We start from the raw sequence: 21,762 nt of genomic DNA, 5'->3' as shown, positions 1-21,762 counted from the left end.
CATGTAGAGATCTAGACGATCCATGTAGATTATGCCTTCATGAAAAATTTGCTATCCTATACTTTAAAGAACCCCAACATCTATAAAACTCTAGGAGAGAAATAGCGAACAACTGTGTTCACAGGATAAATTTTACTCTGGGATAGCGATACAAAATAATTTTTAAATTACAATAACAATAGAAAATAGAATAAAACATACGTATACATAAATTATCGCATATATATATCCGTGTGTGTGTGTGTATTAAACTAACATAATACTAAAAAACACATTTAACTACATATAGGTTTAAAAAAGGTCAACACACACTAGATATCTACACTCCCTGCTGAAAAAGCACAAACAAAAGAACGGTTCAACATAAGGTCAACTGGGCCTTTGTTCTGTAAGTGCCTGCCCATTGGCTGATTAGGAAAGGAGCGTGAGAAACTATGAAGCTGATTGGCTAACTAAAAATTCAATAGAATATGCTTTTATAAAAACGCGAGACTACAACAACCCTTCGCATAAGCCTGACGAATCCTAGTGTGGATGAAACGCGGAATATTCTGTGTAGCTTTATTACCATATATATTTTTCTAACTAACTAACTATATATATATATATATATATATATATATATATATATATATATATATATATATATAAACTTTTCTATAATTACTGAATTCGGCATTAAATAACTGTAAAATGATTGTTGTGCCTTAAAACAAAACAACCAATTTCGTAGGAAAATTTAGATATCAATAATGATTTTTAATTTGATTTTTGCAGAATTACACTAGTTATGGGACGATTCCAACATTTTCCCGATTCCGATATAATTGCCGATTCCAGTTTAAATTCCCGATTTCGATACAATTACCGATTCCAATTCTTTGTAAATCTCTAAACATTAGGTTAGTCAAAAAATAATATCGGTTTTTGACGTTCAACTTTAAGCAAAAAAAAAAAAAAAAAAACGACATTATTTTTGCATATACCTAATAGTTAACCATAAAGTTGTTATTTTTCCTGATTACCGTAAAACATATGTAAAATGTGTATATGTTTTCTCGAACGTAAAAACACACTTATGGGAGTAATTTATAGATTTTAGTTTTACTGTTAGTTTAAAATCGAGAAATATTATTTTATTGACAGTACAAAACAAATCTAATAAAATAAAATATTAAAGGAATCATTTTTGGCATCGGAAAATAGGCACACATTTTTTCGATTCCAATACCTTCAAAAGTTCCATTTTTCCGATTCCCAATTCCATTTTCGATTAACCGTTCCAATATTAAATTATAGGAATTGATTGATAATATAAGGACACCATTTTACTTATTTCAATGATATGGCGAGATGGCATCTTTTTTTTTATTTTTAGGTGACGCTGGCATCAATAAACACAAAACAACTTGAAGGATTCCTCGAATTGGTTCCACAAAAGTTGACCGAAGCGCCTTGGAACAGCACGGAAGCCATCGATTTGGGATTAAGCGTAAGATAAATATTTTGTTTCTGAATTTTGAGATGAGGAGTGATAATTTATTTGGATTACTCGGACTACTGTTCTCATCTTGGATGTTATTCTCACAAATTTTCGGTCGATGTAACCTTCGATCTTCTTCAGATATATCTTGTCGAACTCGAGAATCTTTTTGTCAAACTCGGGAATCTGCACAGAATTCCAAATTGGACCATTTCATTTAATACACCGGGGTAAAATATTCTCGTTCTGTCAGCCATGAATAGGTAGACGTTCTTAGTGAATCCCGATTGTATTTTGAGTATCGTCCGTACTGTGTTACGTTATTGGTTCTCCGGGAAATGCCGAGTGGCGTGATCAGTGCTTGGTTAATTGGAATATTATGATAGCAAATAGGAATATTTGAATAACGGAAAGAATGTTATCGAGACGAAAAAGGTATTTTTACAGATAAAATGTTTATGGTATAGCTGGATCGGGAATGATAGCATTGAATGTTAGAACATAAACAATGAAGGTATTGGGTAGATTAGCACGGAAGATATCGTCTCCGTGTTTGGAAGCTGTGAGGAACGCAACTTTAACATCATCTAGAACTTACAACGTCTTTCAGCTTCGGAAAATAACGACTCGTGAAATAAAGTTACATAAAAATATAACTTTGAGTTGGTGTTTTCTTCCAGAGAAATCTTCAATTACAGATCAACCGAGAAGAAGGAGGTTTATGTTCGAGCGTATGTTATATCTTGCAACTTACAACTAAATTTTACTAAGTATTTTATCCATTATACCACGACTCCATTCGAAGGATGGGATGTTACATCGATCGAAACGTTGAACAGTAGTCCGAAGAATCCAAATAATACGAGATAAGTGTTTATTGTGCGAATCTTCAAGTATGATCAGTTATTTCTTTTTGAAGATTAATATTCTCATCAACGTTGATAGTTATATTACGTTTAGACCGAATTTCTCTTCGGCCTTCTTCATATATATGATTTGTTTATTATTTTTGTACGCTTGCGTTTTGAACCGCTGTATTAGTTTACATTTTCCGCGGTGTGCATGATCTCAGTATACGCACCGTGATTTGAAACCCGCATCGTCATCGTAAACTATTTAATGTATTTTATTTATCTTTTCGTTCAATTATTTTCTAATCCCACAGAAGATACTTTGCGAGCCCGTCTCTGCTCTATCGTTATTTTCATCGTAAGTGCTCGACTGAGCTTCAATCTATGACCCCCCCAGTCAAACTTTCACAAAAATCACTCATCTAACTAAAACCACTTTCAACAATTCTTCACACTCCTTATCTATGATTAAACCTAAACGCAATTTCCACTAATAAAGCTCATTTCCTAGAACTGGCTACCCCTGTAACTCTGTTCCGCTGACCTATTTTCTATTGGATCACAACATGGTCGTCTTCAAGTCCAATCTAAATATGTTCATGTTGAGCCGTCCCCTTGAATGCTCAAATTCTATCCAATTTCCGTCACTTATGATTCTTAATTGTCTAAATGATGACCGTATACTCATTAAACTTTATCCTCGAGTGGCCTTCAGGCTTTAGTAAGTGGTAGCTTCCTTGTAAAAAGATATACGCAAAACTATTAATTATACGGAGCAAATAGATATAATAAAATTAGAGAAAAAAAACCTAACACAGAGGAGGTATTTAAAAAAGAAAGGTTTAAAATGTATAGGAACTACTCGCGAACTGTAAATATCTTATAGAAAACGCACAAGAGTCATATGCCAAATGTCATAATTGATGATGAGAAGGTTGGTTCTTGTGAATTTTAGAAAACATCAGAGTAATGAATAGATGTGGGCTTTTATTTCAACCACTATTAATGCGTCCGAGGTGATATCCCCAGCATCTAATAAAGTTAAAATTTAGAAAAAAAAAAAAAAAAAAAAAAAAAAATTGATACAAACTCCATACTTTTACGGTCAAGGCCATCATCTTTTGAAATTTCTCCCTTTAACTGTAAATACTTTTAGTGATCTCTCTCTTTCTCTCTTTCATATTCTATTTCTCTTCTCTCCGTCTCTCTCTTTCTTTCTCTCTCCCTCTCCCCCCCCTCTCTCTCTCTGTCTCTCTCTGTCTCTCTCTGTCTCTCTCTCTCTCTCTCTATATATATATATATATATATATATATATATACTAGGATGGGTACCCGACGTTGCCTGGGTTGACATGAAGTTCCGTTTGAAACACGCCTGCTATACTAGTCATTTTCATCATGGGTAACGTTGATACCCCCACAACAATTTCAAAAATAAAAGAACGGATAAAAACATGTAAATGTAATCACCCCCAAAAAGAAGTATCTGATACCCTCTCCACCAGATATTTCGGCAGAAGGGATCACTGTCCTAAGAAAACTCACGATTTTATGAACCTAAGAAAATAACGTTTATAAACATTAATCCATGCATTTATCTTTTATTTTGGTAAATGTGTAGTAAATTATTTGCCAGACAAAATAATATAAAAACTATTTATTTTTATATCAAACATATTGTTGCCCCCTAATTTTATTCCACCCCAATCGATCATAGGTGATTACAAATTGCATTCTTATGATCACTGAACTTATGCATTCATGATCTGAAAGGTTCATCTCTCTGTTGCAGATATTGACGGCTTCAGACTCTAAGAAAGTAATAATTGTCATCGACGTACGTCGGAAGCAGAGATGCGTCATTTAATTCTTAGTTAAAGTGTATTGAGAATTGTGGTGGCTATGTAGAAAAATAAATTCTGAAAAACAAAAGGACACTCATTTTAATAGTACCACTTCTGTCTTTGTATCTCTCCGACGTTTCGAGTTAAAAAAGAAAAAGAGGATTTACTTTGGGAACGATCTCCGTATGATAAAGCGCGTCCCGGACGCCCATGCACAGCTATCATACATCACTGGCATAAGTGCGTTGACAATAGTGGCGACTATATAGAATATCTCTATATAATTATAAAACTCAAATAACCTTGTAACGAGTGATGTAACCCACTTTCCGGTTTACGATATCCGTTAGCGCATGTGCGCATCAACATTAACCCATAATAACGCAAACAAATAAACACAAATCGCTTCTTGGGGTGTTTTGCAACTATTCTTTATGACAACTATACTGTCGCTATTTTATTACAACTTTAACCCGTTTACAAACATATATTACAACTTTAACCCGTTGACAAACATAAGAACAATTGTAGTAAATCCAAGACTACTACTACTACTACTACTACTACTACTACTACTACTACTCTCTATCCGTCCCTTTTCCTTCCTTCCTTCCTTCTTTTTTATTTTTTGTTTACATTTCTAGATATAAAATAGCTGTGTGAGAACGGTGAATTTGTTGACACATTTACTAATCTGTTTCAATATTAGTTTTATTTTATTTTATTTATTTAAGTTTTATCTTTTTGCTTCAGGTTTTATTAATTATTTTTTTTTAGATTTTAAGTTTCTATAACTTGGTTGAAGGATTCCAATATGGGTTTTTCATTCTTATATTTATCATCGGTAAGTGCATCTGCGTTTTTACTGCTAAATGACTTTCGTCGGCGTTCAATTTGTAGGAAAATCATGGTTAATTTTCGATTTTTGAGCGATTATTCGAAAAAAAAAGTAACTTTACACGAATAGGGAGGATTTTTATTTTTCATGTTTGAGTTATCCGTCCATGATTTTTCATTTTAATATACTTTCATAGAAATATTTCTGTTATGTCAAAAAACTATTTTCTTTACGTCACAAGTGTCACGCTCATACATGAATTCCATAGCTAATATAACATCCTGACCCAACGGGGCACTGGTAGTCTAGTATCATATATGTATTATATATATATATATATATATATATATATATATCATATATATATTATATATCATATATATATTATATACATATTATTGATATATATGATATGTATATATTATATATCATATATACACTGCTGATCAAAAATTTAAGATCACTTAAAAATCTTTAAAAAAAAACCCAATTTTTTTAAGGATAGATTTTAAACTCTTCCGACTTAAGGTTACCAATACTATAATCTAAAAGCTTATGGACACAAAAAGCTACATTCCAAAGATTTATTTTTTTAATTTACATTTTTATTAAATTAGGCTTTTTACACATGATCAAAATTATAAGACCAGAGACAAAAAATTCTATTAAATTGTACAAAAAATGTATGAAAAGTGTATGAAAACATTCAACAATCAAACTTAATAATGAGTTCTACCTCCACTGTTTTTGATGACTTCAAAAGTTCTTTGGGGCATGCTAGAAATAAGGGTTTCCATTAAAGTGCGGGGATCCTGCTCCAGTTTTTGGAGATGGCTTCACAAAGTTCATTTTTTGTTGAATATTGTTTGCCATTTCGATTAACCTCTTTGGTCATCCATCCCCAAACATTTTCAATTGGGTCAAGTTCAGTGAACATGCAGAATGTTCCAAGAGATGGACTCCATTTTCTTGTAGAAAGCTCAAGGTCCATCTTACAGTGTAGATTGCTGCATTATCCGGTTGGAATAACCATCCATCCTCACACAAACGATGACCCGCCATCATCAAAGATGCTTTTTGTAGCATGCTAACATAACCAGCTGCTGTCTGACGACCCTGCACCACCTAGAGCTTCATCGTCCCTCTGTAAGAAAAGGCAGCCCATACAATTACGGACCCTCCACCATTATGACGTGTGGAAAAAATTTCAAGGGGCATATTTTTGTCATGCCAATATCGCTGGAAGCTATCAGGGCCATCTAAATGGAATTTATTCTCATCAGAAAACAGAATTTTCTTCCACTTCTCAACGTCCCAAGTTTGGTATTCACGACCAAATCTTAAGTGGCCCACTTTGTGACGTGGAAGCAATCAAGGAATTTGTTTACGCTTTTTATTTACCATGCCTTTTTGTTGTAAGTGTCGTCTGATGGTTATTGGACTGCAATCAGCATCTGCAACTGCCTTAATTTGACTAGAATAAAGCCCTCTGTCATTCATAACAACCCGTCTGATTCTCCTACTCAATGCAGGAGGATTTTATTTTTTTTGGGGGGGGGGAGCTACCAAAGGATTTTGCTTTTTCCATAATTCTCAGTGTTCTTTAGAAAGTTTCAAATAACAGTTTTACTGCGATTTACCTTAGCTGCTATCGCTCGCTGTGACAAACTTTGCTTATGAAATCCTAAAATTCGAGAGCGGTCAACTTCGGTTAGTTTTCTTGCTTTAGGCATGGTAACACCTTTACGCAGTGATTGCTAATCTCTAACTGACTTAAAAACATTAGAATCATCATAAATCCAACAATGTATAACCTTGGTCATATAATTTTGATCATGCGTAAAAAGCCTAATTTAATAAAAATGCAAATAAAAAAAAAATTTGGAATGTACCTTTTTGTTTCCATAACGTTTTAGATTATAGTATTAGTAACCTTAAGTCGGAAGAGTTTTAAATCTATCCTTAAAAAAAGGTTTCTTTGTAAAGATTTTTAAGTGGTCTTAAATTTTTGATCAGCAGTGTATATAATATATATAAACATTGTATATATATATATATATATATATATATATATATATATATATATATATATATAATCTTTAAAAAAAAACAATATTTCACAAGATCCCGGGTGTTGCAATCTCTAGCATAGGCAAAGCAAACATGGTTTCGTGATTTAGCAGTCGTCTTATACAATCGAGATATGATAAATTTATTAAAATTTACACCAATTTTGTACCTCGTTGTATCTGACGGTCGCCTTATAAGCCGAAATATTATATATGTATGTATATATATATATATATATATATATATATATATATATATATATATATATATATATAATATATATGTGTGTGTGTGTGTGTGTGAAAATATTCATTAATATATATATTTCTTTATAATTAAACCTATATATATATAGGTTTAATATTTTAATATATATATATATATATATATATATATTAAAATATATATATATTAAAACCTATATATATATATATTAAAATATATATATATTAAACCTATATATATATTAAAATATATATATATATTAAACCTATATATATATATATATATATATATATATATATATATAGGTTTAATATATATATGTATATATATATATATATATATATAGGTTTAATTATAAAGAAATATATATATATTAATGAATATTTTCAATAATTTTTTTTCCAAATTGCCACGATTAATTAAACTCAATGAAAATGAATTTACACTTTCAGAACACACACACACACACACACACACACACACACACACACACACACGCATATATATATATATATATATATATATATATATATATATATAGGTTTAATTATATATATATAGTTATTTCCAAGTTTTTTTTTCAAATTCATGGGATATTCACAAAGTTATGATATTTTATTCTTTATCGAGGAATTTCCACTGTCCATCGCTTTATTGCAGGTCTCTTAAAATGTTGTTTTAGGGCAAAAATACAATGTCTTATCTTTCGAACTTAACTGTTTATTATATTTTTCTGTCAAAGAATAATAAACAAAAGCATATCCTTGGTATAAGCGTCATATAAATTAATTATTTATTGACATATCCACCATTTTTTAAAATAAGTTAAAACAACCTTTTTTCCCCCGAGTAAGTTAATTGTTAAATCTTAAATCGAGTTATGGCTCTAGCAACATCAACTATGTTTCTTCACAAGGTATCCTTTTAAGTAAATTGTTCTCCTCCCTCATAAACTCCTCTTTTTAATATTAACCAGATATATTCAAATCGGTTAAGGTCTGGAGAACACGGTGGTCAGGTCATGAAATTTTCCCCAACGAATCCCATAGATTCAAGGAAGGCTGCAGTCGCCACAAGCAGAATGGGATGGTACCTTGCTATGTATAAAAATAATCTGAAAGCGACGTGACAATGGTAGGTCATCTAGTCATGTCGACAAATGATTATCCAAAAAGGCTGTGTACGCATTGCTGGTAAGCTTTACACCCCCTGGCACTCGGCATGGCCTAACCAACTTATTCTCGATGATTCCCACCCAAAACATAATGCCTCTACCTCCTTGTTGGCGATGAACTCTGTAACAGGTCGAAGTTGTTCAGGTTTCAAACTTTGGTCCATCTCTCCGGACCGTCAAGAGTAGCATGGGCCTCATCCTGAAATAGGACCTGCTTGAAATCCATTTTCATATAATTCTGTGTCCAAGCCATTTGTGTTGTTTGCTCAATGGAGGTCTTAGAAGAGATTTGATGTTCTTTGCAGTCTCAGTCAGCACATTGTATCCGGCCTGCCTGGATCTTGGAGCGACTCCAGCTTTTTCAAAAACGGAAGCACTGGTACTGTTTGACTTCCGTACCAATTTTCCGAATATCACAGTCTGATAGTTTCTCCTGGTGCCCTTATTTTTCTGGATTTTGTGTTCGGGTTGTTCAAGAATAAGGCTAACGTTCTTGGATCTCTTTCCAGCTCCGTGGCTAAATCTTTGATGGACAATCCTTCTGCGAGTCCAGCAACTATCCTTTGCTTTTCGATAACCTTTAATCGCTTGATTTTTTGGCATTTTAGAGATCTGCAATAAAGCGATGGACAGTAAAATTTCATTGATAATAAATAAAATGTCATAACTTCGTGAATATAGCATGAATTTAAACAAAATTTTGGGAAATAACTAACGTTAAAGCAGCTCATTGATGGTACAATTTTAATTTTTTGTCTCGTATATTTAGTAAAATATTTATATGTTACTAATCTGCAATAAAGCGATTGACACAGTTTATATAATATAATATATATATATATATATATATATATATATATATATATATATATATATATATATATATATATACAAGCCTGATACATTACCGAATTCGCATGGAACCTCTCTCTCTCTCTCTCTCTATATATATATATATATATATATATATATATATATATACGCCTGATACATTACAAATTCGCTTGGAACCTCGATGCCAGCAAGATAACCTTCCATTTATTGTATTTAGGACATTGCTACCGACATATGCTCATAAAGGTTGACCCCCCCTAAAAAAAAGGGCCCAACTCTAATTAGGCCCCATTTCTTAGTGTTTTGTCCGAATGAAATGAAACTTTGGTCATAACTAGTTTATTATATTCAAAACATCACATCAAAACACTAGGGTCTTTAGCCTTTTTTCTCCGTTCTACACCATATGTTCTAGATTGCCTCCATTTAGCTTTTGTTTTTGTTTTTTTTTGGGGGGGAGAGGGTCACCCTGTATTCTTACAAAATTAAACAATCATACAACTGTAAGAGTAATGCTTTTCATCTCTTTGGCAATTAACGTATTTTACGAATAACAGTCGAAAGCTGAATAGTTTGGTTTCGATTCTAGAAGATGGCACGCAGGACATATATTTTGTAACTTTTGAAACCACTATTATATATTGCGTACATTCGATAGAGAATTGACTTTATAAAATAAATACGAAACATGCAGAAATTAAGATATCATATTTAAGCGTCTTTTACAACTAGGAAACGCCGGACGGTCTGTTAGTACTTTATGTATACTAGAATTGTGATCAGTAGCGTTCATTGTTCTAGTTAATTAAAAGCTGGTTATAAAATATTTCCTGCAAATTAAATATCAGTTTATTCTTTAAACATGTAAGTTTCATGTAGTGTAAGTTGCATTTGAGAACGACATTGTTTTAAGTTTCTTAATTTTTTAGATGAGGATTTATGATTTTTATTATTTGAATTATTTGGACTACTGTTCTCATCTGGAATGTTATGTTCGCAATGGTTCAGCTGATGTAATCTCCGACCTTCTGCCGAACCCAGGAACTTGCAGTTTTATTAAATCCACAGCGAGCGGGGGCGGGGGCAGCATGCTCTCGTTACGTCAGCCATGATCTGATAAAAGTTAAGTAATTTGACACTACAGATATGGACCCGTGGTATAACGGATAAAGTAGTAAGCAAATTTTGGTTCTAAGTTAAACTTTTCTGGATGCTGAAGGTTCAATTCTCAGCGCGGGCGATACTAAGGATACAATTACGAATTAATGAGAGCATGCAAGATTTCCAAGTTCGACACGATAGACCTGGTTACAGCAGTCCGAAACCCCACTCTGTCTGTCTGTCTGTCTATGTCTCTCTCTCTCTCTTTATATATATATATATATATATATATATATATATATATATATATATATATATAAAGCTGGATGTGTGTGTATGTGTGTGTGTGTGTTTGGTCACGAATAAGCTCCTATATGGTTGACTATTTAAAAAAAAACTGATTGCATATACTGATAGAAGATGTATTGAGACACAGGAATGCGTATGTTTGATCTGGCAGAACGGCGGTTCATTAAAATTGTGGCGTCTGGGTTCGCGCCTGGTCCACAAAGTATGGAAATAAAAAATTTTAAATTAAAAAAAAAAAGTTTACAAGTGTTTTTGATATAGATGTACATAAGAATATTTTGATAAGTTTGTTTTAACTTAAATAGGGATGGTATAATAAAATTGTGGGGTCTGCGTTCGCGCCTGGCCTCCATAGAATGGAAATAGGCACAAACTTTAATAAAGACTTTTCATATCTATCTGCGTAAGTATACTTTGATAATTATGTTTCAGTTTTAAGAAATATGGTATGATAAAATTATGGGGTGTTCGTTCGCACCTGACCGCCATAGAATGGAAATATGTCACACAGTTTAACAAGGTTTTTTAATATAGATCCACAGAATATTGTGATAAGTGTTTCAGTATGAACAGGTATGGTATATGGGGTTTATCTATTTTATTTTTACTTTCACCATATTTTGCTTTGGTTTTGATAACCCCAAATTCAACCCAAATTTACAACCCTTCCTTTTCATAACCTATCATATTTTCATAAATCAGAGTCCATTTTCTGTAGGCTGTTTTTGAACCCAGTCAACGACGGGTACTTTTGCTAGTATATATATATATATATATATATATATATATATATATATATATATATATATATATATATATATATATATATTTGTTCATTTTGTTTACAGGCGGATTTGTAGATATTCAGAGCGTGTCGAATTTATTAATATAGGTTATTCTTTACTCCAGGAACTTTCTTGCGTTTGTGGACATTATTCTTTCTTAATAAGGAATTCTGTTGACGCACTTGCCATTCTAAGAAACCATGATTATTTTCTTTTATTCCTCGTCCTTGTAGAAAAAAGCAATAACGAATTAAATTCTTAAGATGCGCCTATTTAATCTACACGTTTATTGATGACAAAACTATTCGAATCTTATGCATCGTAAACCAACTAACGTGCTATGTTTCGGATTTTTTTTTTGGGGGGGGTGTACTTTCCCAGAATTGCACCTATATTAAAAATTATTGTTGAGTTATCTCTCTTTGTTTATTGATATTATTTTTAAGATGACGACGCGAAACAGTCGCCTCTCGCTTACTAATAAAACTTTACTTTCTTAGTTAAAACTAAGATAATTGGTAATTTAGATGATTTTTGGAATATGATATTATATTTTCTGTTCCGTTACGTGTACACATATGACAAAATTTAAAATTTTTACTTTTGCTTTTTTAATATAGGAGGAATTCTGGACAAGAACCTTTTTTTAGTTGATAATTTCGATTATTTGGACTGCACTTATATTGAATTCTATTCTCACAACGTTTCGGCCGATATAATCTCCGACCACATAGACACGTGGTGTAATGAATAAAATACTACGTAATAATCAGTTTAGGCTTTCTGAAGGTTTATGGTTCAATTTTCGGTACAGGCGATACTATTTCAGCTTGAAGCCGCCTTATAGTGTAACAAACCTCCATGGGCTCATCTTCATATTCCTGGTTTGCATCAAGTCGAATCTTTCATTTTACTTCGGATAAAGCTTTCTAATAAGCTGTCTGCAGACTTTCAGTTTGTTCTGCATCGCCGCCATCTTAAACTCTCAATCTGTTAGGTCCTTTATAAAAAAACATCTCATCACTTGCTTCCTAACTACTAAATTCCTTACATCAATACCGATATATGCACCTTCCGCCAGCCGTACTATCCGCTGCATGTACAGGTTGGCACGATAAATTTGTTGCCCTAAAGAAAACAACACTACAGCTTTACGTGAAAACTTTATTATGTAGTAGATCTAACATCTATTCAATGAAGCCACCTTAAGCCTCAATCACGGCCTCGATACGAATCCGGAACTGAGAGCATGCATTTTTCATAAACGCCGGCAAGAGCTCGACGAATACTAAGCGTATGGTGGCGATCAGGCTGGTTTTAGTGTTATGGGAGATCATGTTAGTGATGTTCTCGACGTATGACCAAATAAAGTAGTCCAGCGGGTTCAGGCCGTAATATGATGGCCTAGCGACGACTATAATTTAGTCTGGTGACGTCATGAACATTTTGTCACGTGTCTCATGACTAAACCGGAAGTTCCAAAATGTTGAGGTAACTACGAAAATGAACCAAAAGTTACCGTGTTTTCTTTCCCCCAAAAAAGGAAATAATTTACCAGTGGATTAATGCAATAAAAAGAAAGCAGAGTAAGTGTTAAAATGTTTGAGATATTAAAAAAAAAAAAAAAAAAAAAAAAAACGCACCTTTTTTAGTTTTATTTATTTATTTTTTTAGAACGTATTTTAAAATAAAAATGAAAGTATGTACATAAAAAATGAATTTTACATGTAAATTAAGTTATGTGCTGAAATAATAAATTATTATTTAGAAACTTATTTAAAATGGGGAGTATGGCGAAAATATTATGTAATTTCACCTAACAATTTAACAAAAGCGATATCGTAAAAACGGAATTCCTTGTTAAAATAAGTCTAAATAAGAAAAATCATTTATCTTTTTAGTTCAACTATTTTACTGTGCAATATTTATATCAACGTGAAATTGATTAAACTTTTTTTTTTTTAAGTTTATGACCGTTTTTGTTATCCCAAAAGCTTATTAATAATTATTTATGGTAAATGTCGTGGACCTGTTGGTGTCAGAATTTTGGAGAATATACTTCCAAAATAAACTATTAAAATTGTTTAAAAAAAATAATAGAAATATAATTTTTTATTTAAAAAAAAGTGTTTACAAAATGCCGGCAATAAAAAAATATTTCTATTACTTTTTAACAATTTTAAAAGCTTATTTTTTAAGTATATTCCATAAAGAAAATAAACAACCCACTTTAAACGGAGAAATTATGAGTTTTGTATATGTTATTCGCAGTTTTGTGTTAGGGTTGTCAAAACTTCCCCCCAAATTCTGATACTGCTAGTGGCGCTGTAAACGAAAATAACGTTTAAAATTACGACAAACGAGTAGTTTCCAAGATATGAAGAAATGTTAGTCTTAAAAAATGGGGGATCACTTTTCTATAAAAATTTACCGTAAAATGAGCACCCACTTTATGGCCATTGTTTTTTAGGGCGCTTTCTTTTTAACAAATAAAAGCAAAGAAAAATGAGTATGGCCACCTTTATGTTGGGGGTTGGGAGTCAACGTACAATAAACACAGTTTAACGTAAAATGAGCACCCCCTTTCAAAAAGTGTAAACATAATTTTTGTCGGGGAGAGGGGGGTCAACTGTAGGTGCTCATTTTACGTTTAGTTGTGTTCATTCCTACATCAAAGAGGCACTTCGCCTTGTTTGAGGCGAAAATGTAATTAAAAAAAAAATTGCTCGTTGCCCATGTAAAAAAAAAAATGGCCATAAAGTGGTTGGTCGTTTTAGGTTAAATTATCCCCCCTTTTTTAACTAACATCTCTTTATATCTTGGAAACTACTAGTTTGCCGTAATTTTAAACGTTATTTTCATTTTCAGCACCCCCGACAACCTATAAAAGTGGTAAATTAAAAGGATTTTTCGAGGGTGGACTAATTCTGCACAGTTACCATATTATTTTTATTTTGTCATGTAATTTTCTTTTTTTTTTGTATTAAGTCAAACATGGTACGATTTTCTTTTAAATTATTTCTTTAGGTATGTGAATTTTATTTTCGACCTGAAGACATACAGAGAGAGGCATCAGCATTTGATGAAAGGATTGGAAAGACAATTAGTGTTAAAATTAAAATTAAAAAATCCCTATCTTAAAGATGGTGCTATTCCTCGAATATTACCAAACTGCCCCTCCTATTTATCGTCAACAACCACATTTAGAGAGTCTCCTAACGCAAAGAAAATGCGCTTAGAAAATTCTTCTCTTAAGCGTGCATTATGTGAAAGTGTTGCTGACGTGTTAGAGTTACGGGAACGTAAAACTTTCCATAATATTGATGATTTAGAAAAATAATTAACGTTTATAGATAAAAATTATTGAACTTCTATTAGGCAAGACAATACCATCATTATATGCCATATAAAGAGATGCCCATGCCCCAAAATAAAAATGTCTATGGTGATTGAACCGGACTTGGCCGTTAGAGTATTCTGTAGTGATGTGGAAATTAGTGCTATAGGGGAGTATAGAATTCCTAAACATATAATAGAGGAAAATACTCTGCAGATTTTGAAAAAAATGGACATCGAAGAACAGGAAATGAAAACTTCTAATATAAGTTCTTTATTAAAATTAATCTTATCATGTTTGCTATTAGTGCAAGATGAATCATTTAAATATTTTAATGCCATTAAGTTCATATATGAACAAATTAACATAGTGATAATGAATAAGGTTAATTATTCGAGTGAAATGATTATATTTTCTTCCTTATTATATAACTGCTCCCCTAGAGGGTACAAACTGTTAAGAGACACTAAAATGTAATTTTACCATGCTATTCAACCATTCGAAGATTAACCTTATCAACTTCTATGAATTCTGCCATTGAACAACACGATAGCAATTTTCTCATGTATATTAAAAGTAAGTTCAAGTTACTAATGCAGAATGACATCACAGTATCTTTACTTGTTGATGAAATACATCTCAAACCTTATCTTGATTATAAAGGTGGTAATATTGTTGGCTTAGCTAACAACAGCAATGAACCTGCCACAAGTGCATTTGCTTTTATGTTTAGCAGTGTATTCTCACAATATAAGGATGTTGTGCATGTTATGCCAACTAAATGTCTTCTAGCTGAGAACTTATTTGACATAATTAAACGTGTAATAATTGGCTTAGAAGATATAGGGTTTAAGGTATTATCTGTTATAACAGATAATAATGCAATAAATAAAAAAGCTATGTCTTTCTTTTGTAGCCCATAAAAGCTTTCAATTGTATATCCCCATCCAGTTAGAACGTCTAGCCCTCTTTTCTTCTTATTCGACTTAGTGCATATATTAAAATGCATTAGAAACAATTGGCTTGGCCAAAAAAATGAACGTAAATGCATGATGTTCCCAAAGTTTTGTTATAATGGAAATCATGAATTAGATAACATCCAAAGTGCTCCATTTTCTAGTTTACATAAACTTTATGCCCTAGAATCTCAATCACTTGTGAAATATTGTTATAAGTTGACTTCAAAAGCTCTTTCTCCTACTACTTTTGAAAGGCAAAATGTTAATTTGGTTTTGCAAATTCTCAACGAATATACTATTCAAGGTTTGCTAATCTTAGGAAAACAGGAATGCTTGCCAAATTATGCAGAAATCGCAGAATACATTCAAATATTTTATATTTGGTGGACAATAATGAATGTGAAAACACCATATAAAGGTTGTCGACTTCGTAATAAATATGCTAATCCACTTACATTAAATAGTGATAATTACAGTTTCCTAAATGTGTTCTGTGACTGGTTAGAAACTTGGAATAGCATTCCTGGAACAACTGGTAAGTTAACAAAGGACACATATACTGATTTGCACCATACTACTTACGCAATTTTAGAATTGACTAAATATTGTATAAATGTACTGAACATGGTGTATATATTACCAGGAAAGTTTCAGACAGATAACCTTGAGACAAAGTTTGGCCAGTATCGACAACTTAGTGAAGATCAGTATAATATATCGATACGTCAGGTGTATGAATGTGAAAAAAAACTCAGAATGTTGTCAGTTTTAAAATTGAGCTTACCAATTAATAATCGAACTATTGAATTGAAAAATTTAAAAGAAACTAACTGAGATGAAACGATAAGGGAGCAAGAGTTACACGTTTATAAATTTAATATAGATGTAACAGAAGATGATGTTAATCAATGCAAGGAATTACTTCCTGTTATATTATACTTAGCAGGTTATTCAAAAAACTGAAATGCAATAGCTGCAAAAATTTAATATCCGGAAGAGAGGCTGTTGAAGAAATAGTTGAATTAAACAGCTACTTTCAGGGTATTAACAGAGGTTCTCTGCTATGCCCAAATGATATAACTAATAATTTTGTCTTATATAATTATATAGTTATAAACAAACTTACAAAATGCGATGCGTTTTTACATTCGATTCATCAGAGAAAATTAGCCATGTACATAACTTTAAATATTTTGGCTGATCAAAATCGATTATTTCATGTTGACTCTTGTGATGAGGGTCACACTATTCAACAAATTGAAAAAATGCTGATATGGAGTTCATCGAATTCCCTTATAAATAATTTTTGTCGCAAAGAGAATGCAAATATTAGTAAAAAAATATATCAGAAAAAGAAAAACTCAAACTTTTAATTGAATTCTACAACAGATTTTTGAAAAGTTTTAATATTTAATGTTTGAAATATTTTTGCCTTAGTAACTTTGTTTATACTAAAATTTATTTGAATTTCATTTTTAACTTATTACACTAAATTATTATTTTAACTAAATTAGTTTAACGGAATAACAAACAATAAGTTAAAAATTAAATTATTAAACCAATTTATTGTTCGTTTTTCAGTTAAACCAGTTTATTGTTCGTTTTTCAGTTAAACCAATTTATTGTTCGTTTTTCAGTTAAACTAATTTATTGTTCGTATTTCAGTTAAACTAATTTATTGTTCGTATTTCAGTTAAACTAATTTATTGTTCGTATTTCAGTTAAACTAATTTATTGTTCGTATTTCAGTTAAACTAATTTATCGTTTGTCTTTCAGTTTTGATTTTTTAAATATTTTTTCTTTGATTTAAAAAATATTTATTGTTCATTTTTATTTATTTTTATTGAATAAACTTCAGTTACATACAAATCAAATCGTATTCCTTTTAAAACTTTTTAACAACTTTCCTCCCTTTCGTTTTTTATTATTAATATTTTTATTTTTAATATTAGATGAGTTTCAGTACAAAGTATCATGTTCATCTTTTTTAATCCAATTTTGAAGTTTTCTAACGTTTTCTGTAAAAAATGTCTGCTCATTATCGACAATGTGTGTCCCACTTATCTTGCTTGCTAGGACCTATGGCGATGACGTCATTTTTCAGCTGACAGGCCATCTATGGCGATGGTCACGGTTCAGGTTGGAAGAAGAGGGGGACCAGTGAGAGAACGGTACAAAGTCGTAGCACTCTTGAAGCCAAGTCTTGGTCTCTTTGGACTTGTGGACCGGCGCCGAATCCTATTACCACACCCAGGGTCAGCCAGCGGCTACCTAATGGGACCAGTGGATCACCACACTCTTCAGCACATCCAGGTACAGTTTGGTGTTGACTTTTAAACCGATTTCAAAGATGTGAGGGGGCATAATGTGGCTCTCACTTGAAACTACACCAAAGACCATAACTGTAGCCGGAAACTTCGTTAAACCGTCCGGATTTGCATTTTGAGGGTGCTGGCAAGGTCCTATTGTCATAATTTGGATCGGTAGATATAATGAGTTGTACAGCAGCACATCTCCAATCTCGGTCGTTGAACATTGTGTCACTTTCAGACATGATAGAAGGCTCCTATTACTCTTGGGATTTGTACACAACTGACCAACTAGTAGATGGTCCACAAAAAAAAAAAAGAAAAAGAAAACCGGTTTTTATCAAACAGAAAAGGAATCATATCGTCTTTTCTAGTATTGTATTGTTCCGCTCTGAAGTTCTGAAGTCCTGAATTCCTTCTGTTCTGACTTGTCTCATGTTAGCTAAATCAACTTTATATGCATTGGGATTTGCAACAATCCTGTAATAATCTTGGCGCGTTCTTTTCAACTCGTCCCATGTTGGCCCTACGTTATTGGGTATTAGACTTTAAACAAATTGGCCAACCGAGCCCTTTGTAGTGTAGCATGCACAAACCCAACACATTGCAGATTTCGTCACAAGGTTCAACGACAAAGAAAATCTCTACTCAATAATGACATTTATTTCCAGATACTTTCCCCGAATAGCATGTGATTGTGACCATCGGTCTGCGCACACGTTCTTCATTTTATAGTCCTTTTCTTTTCCTTGCCGTGACATCATTTCGCACATGCTCGGTCATTTGCATATAGCTGCAATACACGCGTCCGCGCTCAATTACAGTGGTAAAAGAGCTGCCTGACAATTGTCTTCATCTGCATTTTCCTAATCTGCCAATTTTTGCTCTACAGATTGAAACTTCATATATGGGGTATTTGGACATGTAGAACAAATTCAATTTGGTTTTTAGCTAAAAAGATAGCTACTAATGGGTCAAAAGTGAAAAATTAAAACGTGGCAGGTGTAAGTTTACAATCTGCATAATTTACGCATGCGCACATATAAATTTATTAGCTTAAGTCTGTTAATTTGTAAAGCTTTGATATGCATGTTTTCTTAGCTCAAATGGCAGCGAATAATACTGGGAAGCTAAATATTTGGTTTCGATTCTAATTGATAGTATGCAAGTTAATAAAAAAAAACTTTTGAAATTACAACTATATACTCGATTTCAATATATGAAGTTTTAAGAGTCATTCTCTCATAACGTCCTCATACTTATTTTCACGACTGCTTCCATTGTCTTTCCCGGAGAATTTTTACATATGAATACACTTTTAGTTTTCATGTAGATTCTCTAAACTTTATTTCTATGCGAAACACAGACAAAGAAATTGCGACACTATATACAGAGATATTTAATTTTAGGGGATACAAAATTTAATAATGGCTGAAAAAAGAACCAATTAACATGATGGATTTATAAAATAAAAATGAAAAAGGTTTAGCTAACCGGGTTTCGTTCCTCGCTCAACAAATTAAATCGAGGAAAAGTTGCGATTAAAAAAAAATTGCCATGAGTATGGCGGGAGAGAAAAATATATAATCCAAAGAAAAAAATAAACGGGAAAAGAATCACATAGAAATCAAATTAAGTCCTAAAAGATTTTCTTTTTGCTTATAAAAAGAATGTCTGAATGGTTTCTAGGATTTTTAAATGGAAAGGCGAGTCCGTTTATTTATTTATTTGATTATTTATTTTAATTATATTTTTCCCCCCCGCCATATTCATGACAATTTTTTAATCGCAATTTTTCCTCAAGCTAGCTCTGTTGAGCGAGGAACGAAACTTGGTTAGGCAGACCTTTTTCATTTTTTTTTTAATCCATCATTTTAAGAGATATACTTCTAGTTTTAATATGCGTATTCTCCTTATAGACCTCTTCAGGAGACTGTAGTGATCTGGGACCGCTCTATGGTCCTTTTACAGAACATAATCTTCTATACATAGTTTAAATATAATGCACGTAAGTTATATGAATATATATATATATATATATATATATATATAATTTTAATAATTAAAGTTAAATTCTGTAAATCAAATATATACACACATTAGTTAAGAATTTATTGTTTGAAAACAAAGAATATATAGAGAAAAATTATGTTTATTTCCTTAATCCATGGATTTTCAATAGTGGCTCATATCATCAGTGGAAATGAAATGCAATTAGCAAAATGTTCAGCTATGAATAAACAAGTATTTTGCTTTTCAGCACATATATTGAAAATTTTATTTGAATGGTGAATAAGAGTAATAGAAAAAAGGATTTCATACAACCTGGGCAGTCCATTATCAGAATGAGTTAAATATTTTCTGGGATATTACTGCAAGGTTGGAGGAGTAGTGATCCAGGGGAAAATCAGTAATCCAATATATAAAGATTGTTTGGTTGTCCCATACTGTTATTTCGAAGGGCATACATAATGGTCGTCCTTGTCGGCGATATTCCTTGTTTCAAACAATAAATTCTCAACTTAAATATATGTGTACATATTTTGATTTACAGAATTTAACTTAAATCATTAAACTTGTATATTGCTCTATTTTTTAAAAATTGAGCTTTACCTTTTTGGCTAGGATCGTCCAGAAAGTATTACCTCGATGTAATATCTGACAGGATAATTCACTTGATCTCTAATCTGTGACTTATCTCATATATATATATATATATATATATATATATATATATATATATATATATATAGTCAAATTTTTATAGAAGGCAAAAAAACAAAAACCATCGATACCGCCGATTTCAAATCCAATATAAGGCGACCAGTTTATGGTCGAGAAATATTGGACTCTTTTCAGCTTCTGTTTTATATCTGTTCTGGGAACAATCGATGCTTTTTTTTTACTTGTAAACATTTTTAAATAAATATGCGCTTTTATCGAATTTTTTCTTTATAACTGAGCTGGTTCTTTCCAACAAAGAGCGCGCGCACACACACACACACACACACACACACACACACACACACACACACATATATATATATATATATATACGACAATAAGAAACGTCTATTCAATTTGCATGATTTCTCAACCGAGCGTGACAGACAGACGAAGCCGCACACAAAGACAGAAAGGCGCATCTACCCTTCAATCATCTCCATAGTGGATAAATAAAGCAAACAAGAGAGAATCAACGCCTTTGGCGATGTTTCCAATGTACACGATAGATCTTTTTGCAATTTCAGTTGTTCAATGTTGACGACTGCAAGCGGCAATTTTGATTGTATGTCTTTGCAAGGAACGTCATTCATACGTCGATAATTGTATTCTGCCAGGCCATCCATATGAGATGCAATCATTAAATTCTGGTCCTTGAAAAAATAAATAAAGCAGAAGGAAAACACGCAAAACACACATGGCGCACACACACACACACACACACACACACACACACACACACACACACACACACACACACATATATATATGTGATAAGAATAATTGAAATAGTATTCCGACAAAATAGAGAAATAAAAAGGGGAAAAAACGAATTATGCGTTCATCAACGTTTCGTCTTTATTTTGAGACTTCCTCTGGATGAATGACAGAGGAAGTCTCGAAATAAAGACGAAACGT

The 21,762-nt window shown here is 32.2% G+C and overlaps 1 protein-coding gene across 1 annotated transcript in view; it reads left to right on the top strand.

The window, feature by feature from the left end:
* LOC145298400 (atrial natriuretic peptide receptor 1-like) overlaps positions 1 to 21,762 on the top strand; it is a 186,640-nt gene that overhangs the window by 34,730 nt on the left and 130,148 nt on the right. Inside the window, exon 6 of the mRNA XM_080144315.1 lies at positions 1,379 to 1,492. Within this exon, the coding sequence (XP_080000441.1) occupies positions 1,379 to 1,492 (114 nt within the window). The remainder of the gene's footprint in view (positions 1 to 1,378; positions 1,493 to 21,762) is intronic.

Source organism: Euprymna scolopes, chromosome 2, assembly GCF_053919585.1.
Source record: "Euprymna scolopes isolate OS-2025 chromosome 2, ASM5391958v1, whole genome shotgun sequence".
NCBI classification, from domain to species: Eukaryota; Metazoa; Mollusca; class Cephalopoda; order Sepiida; family Sepiolidae; genus Euprymna; species Euprymna scolopes.
The sequence above is the reverse complement of the archived record's forward strand: the minus strand, read 5'-3'. Positions and strand labels throughout refer to the sequence as shown.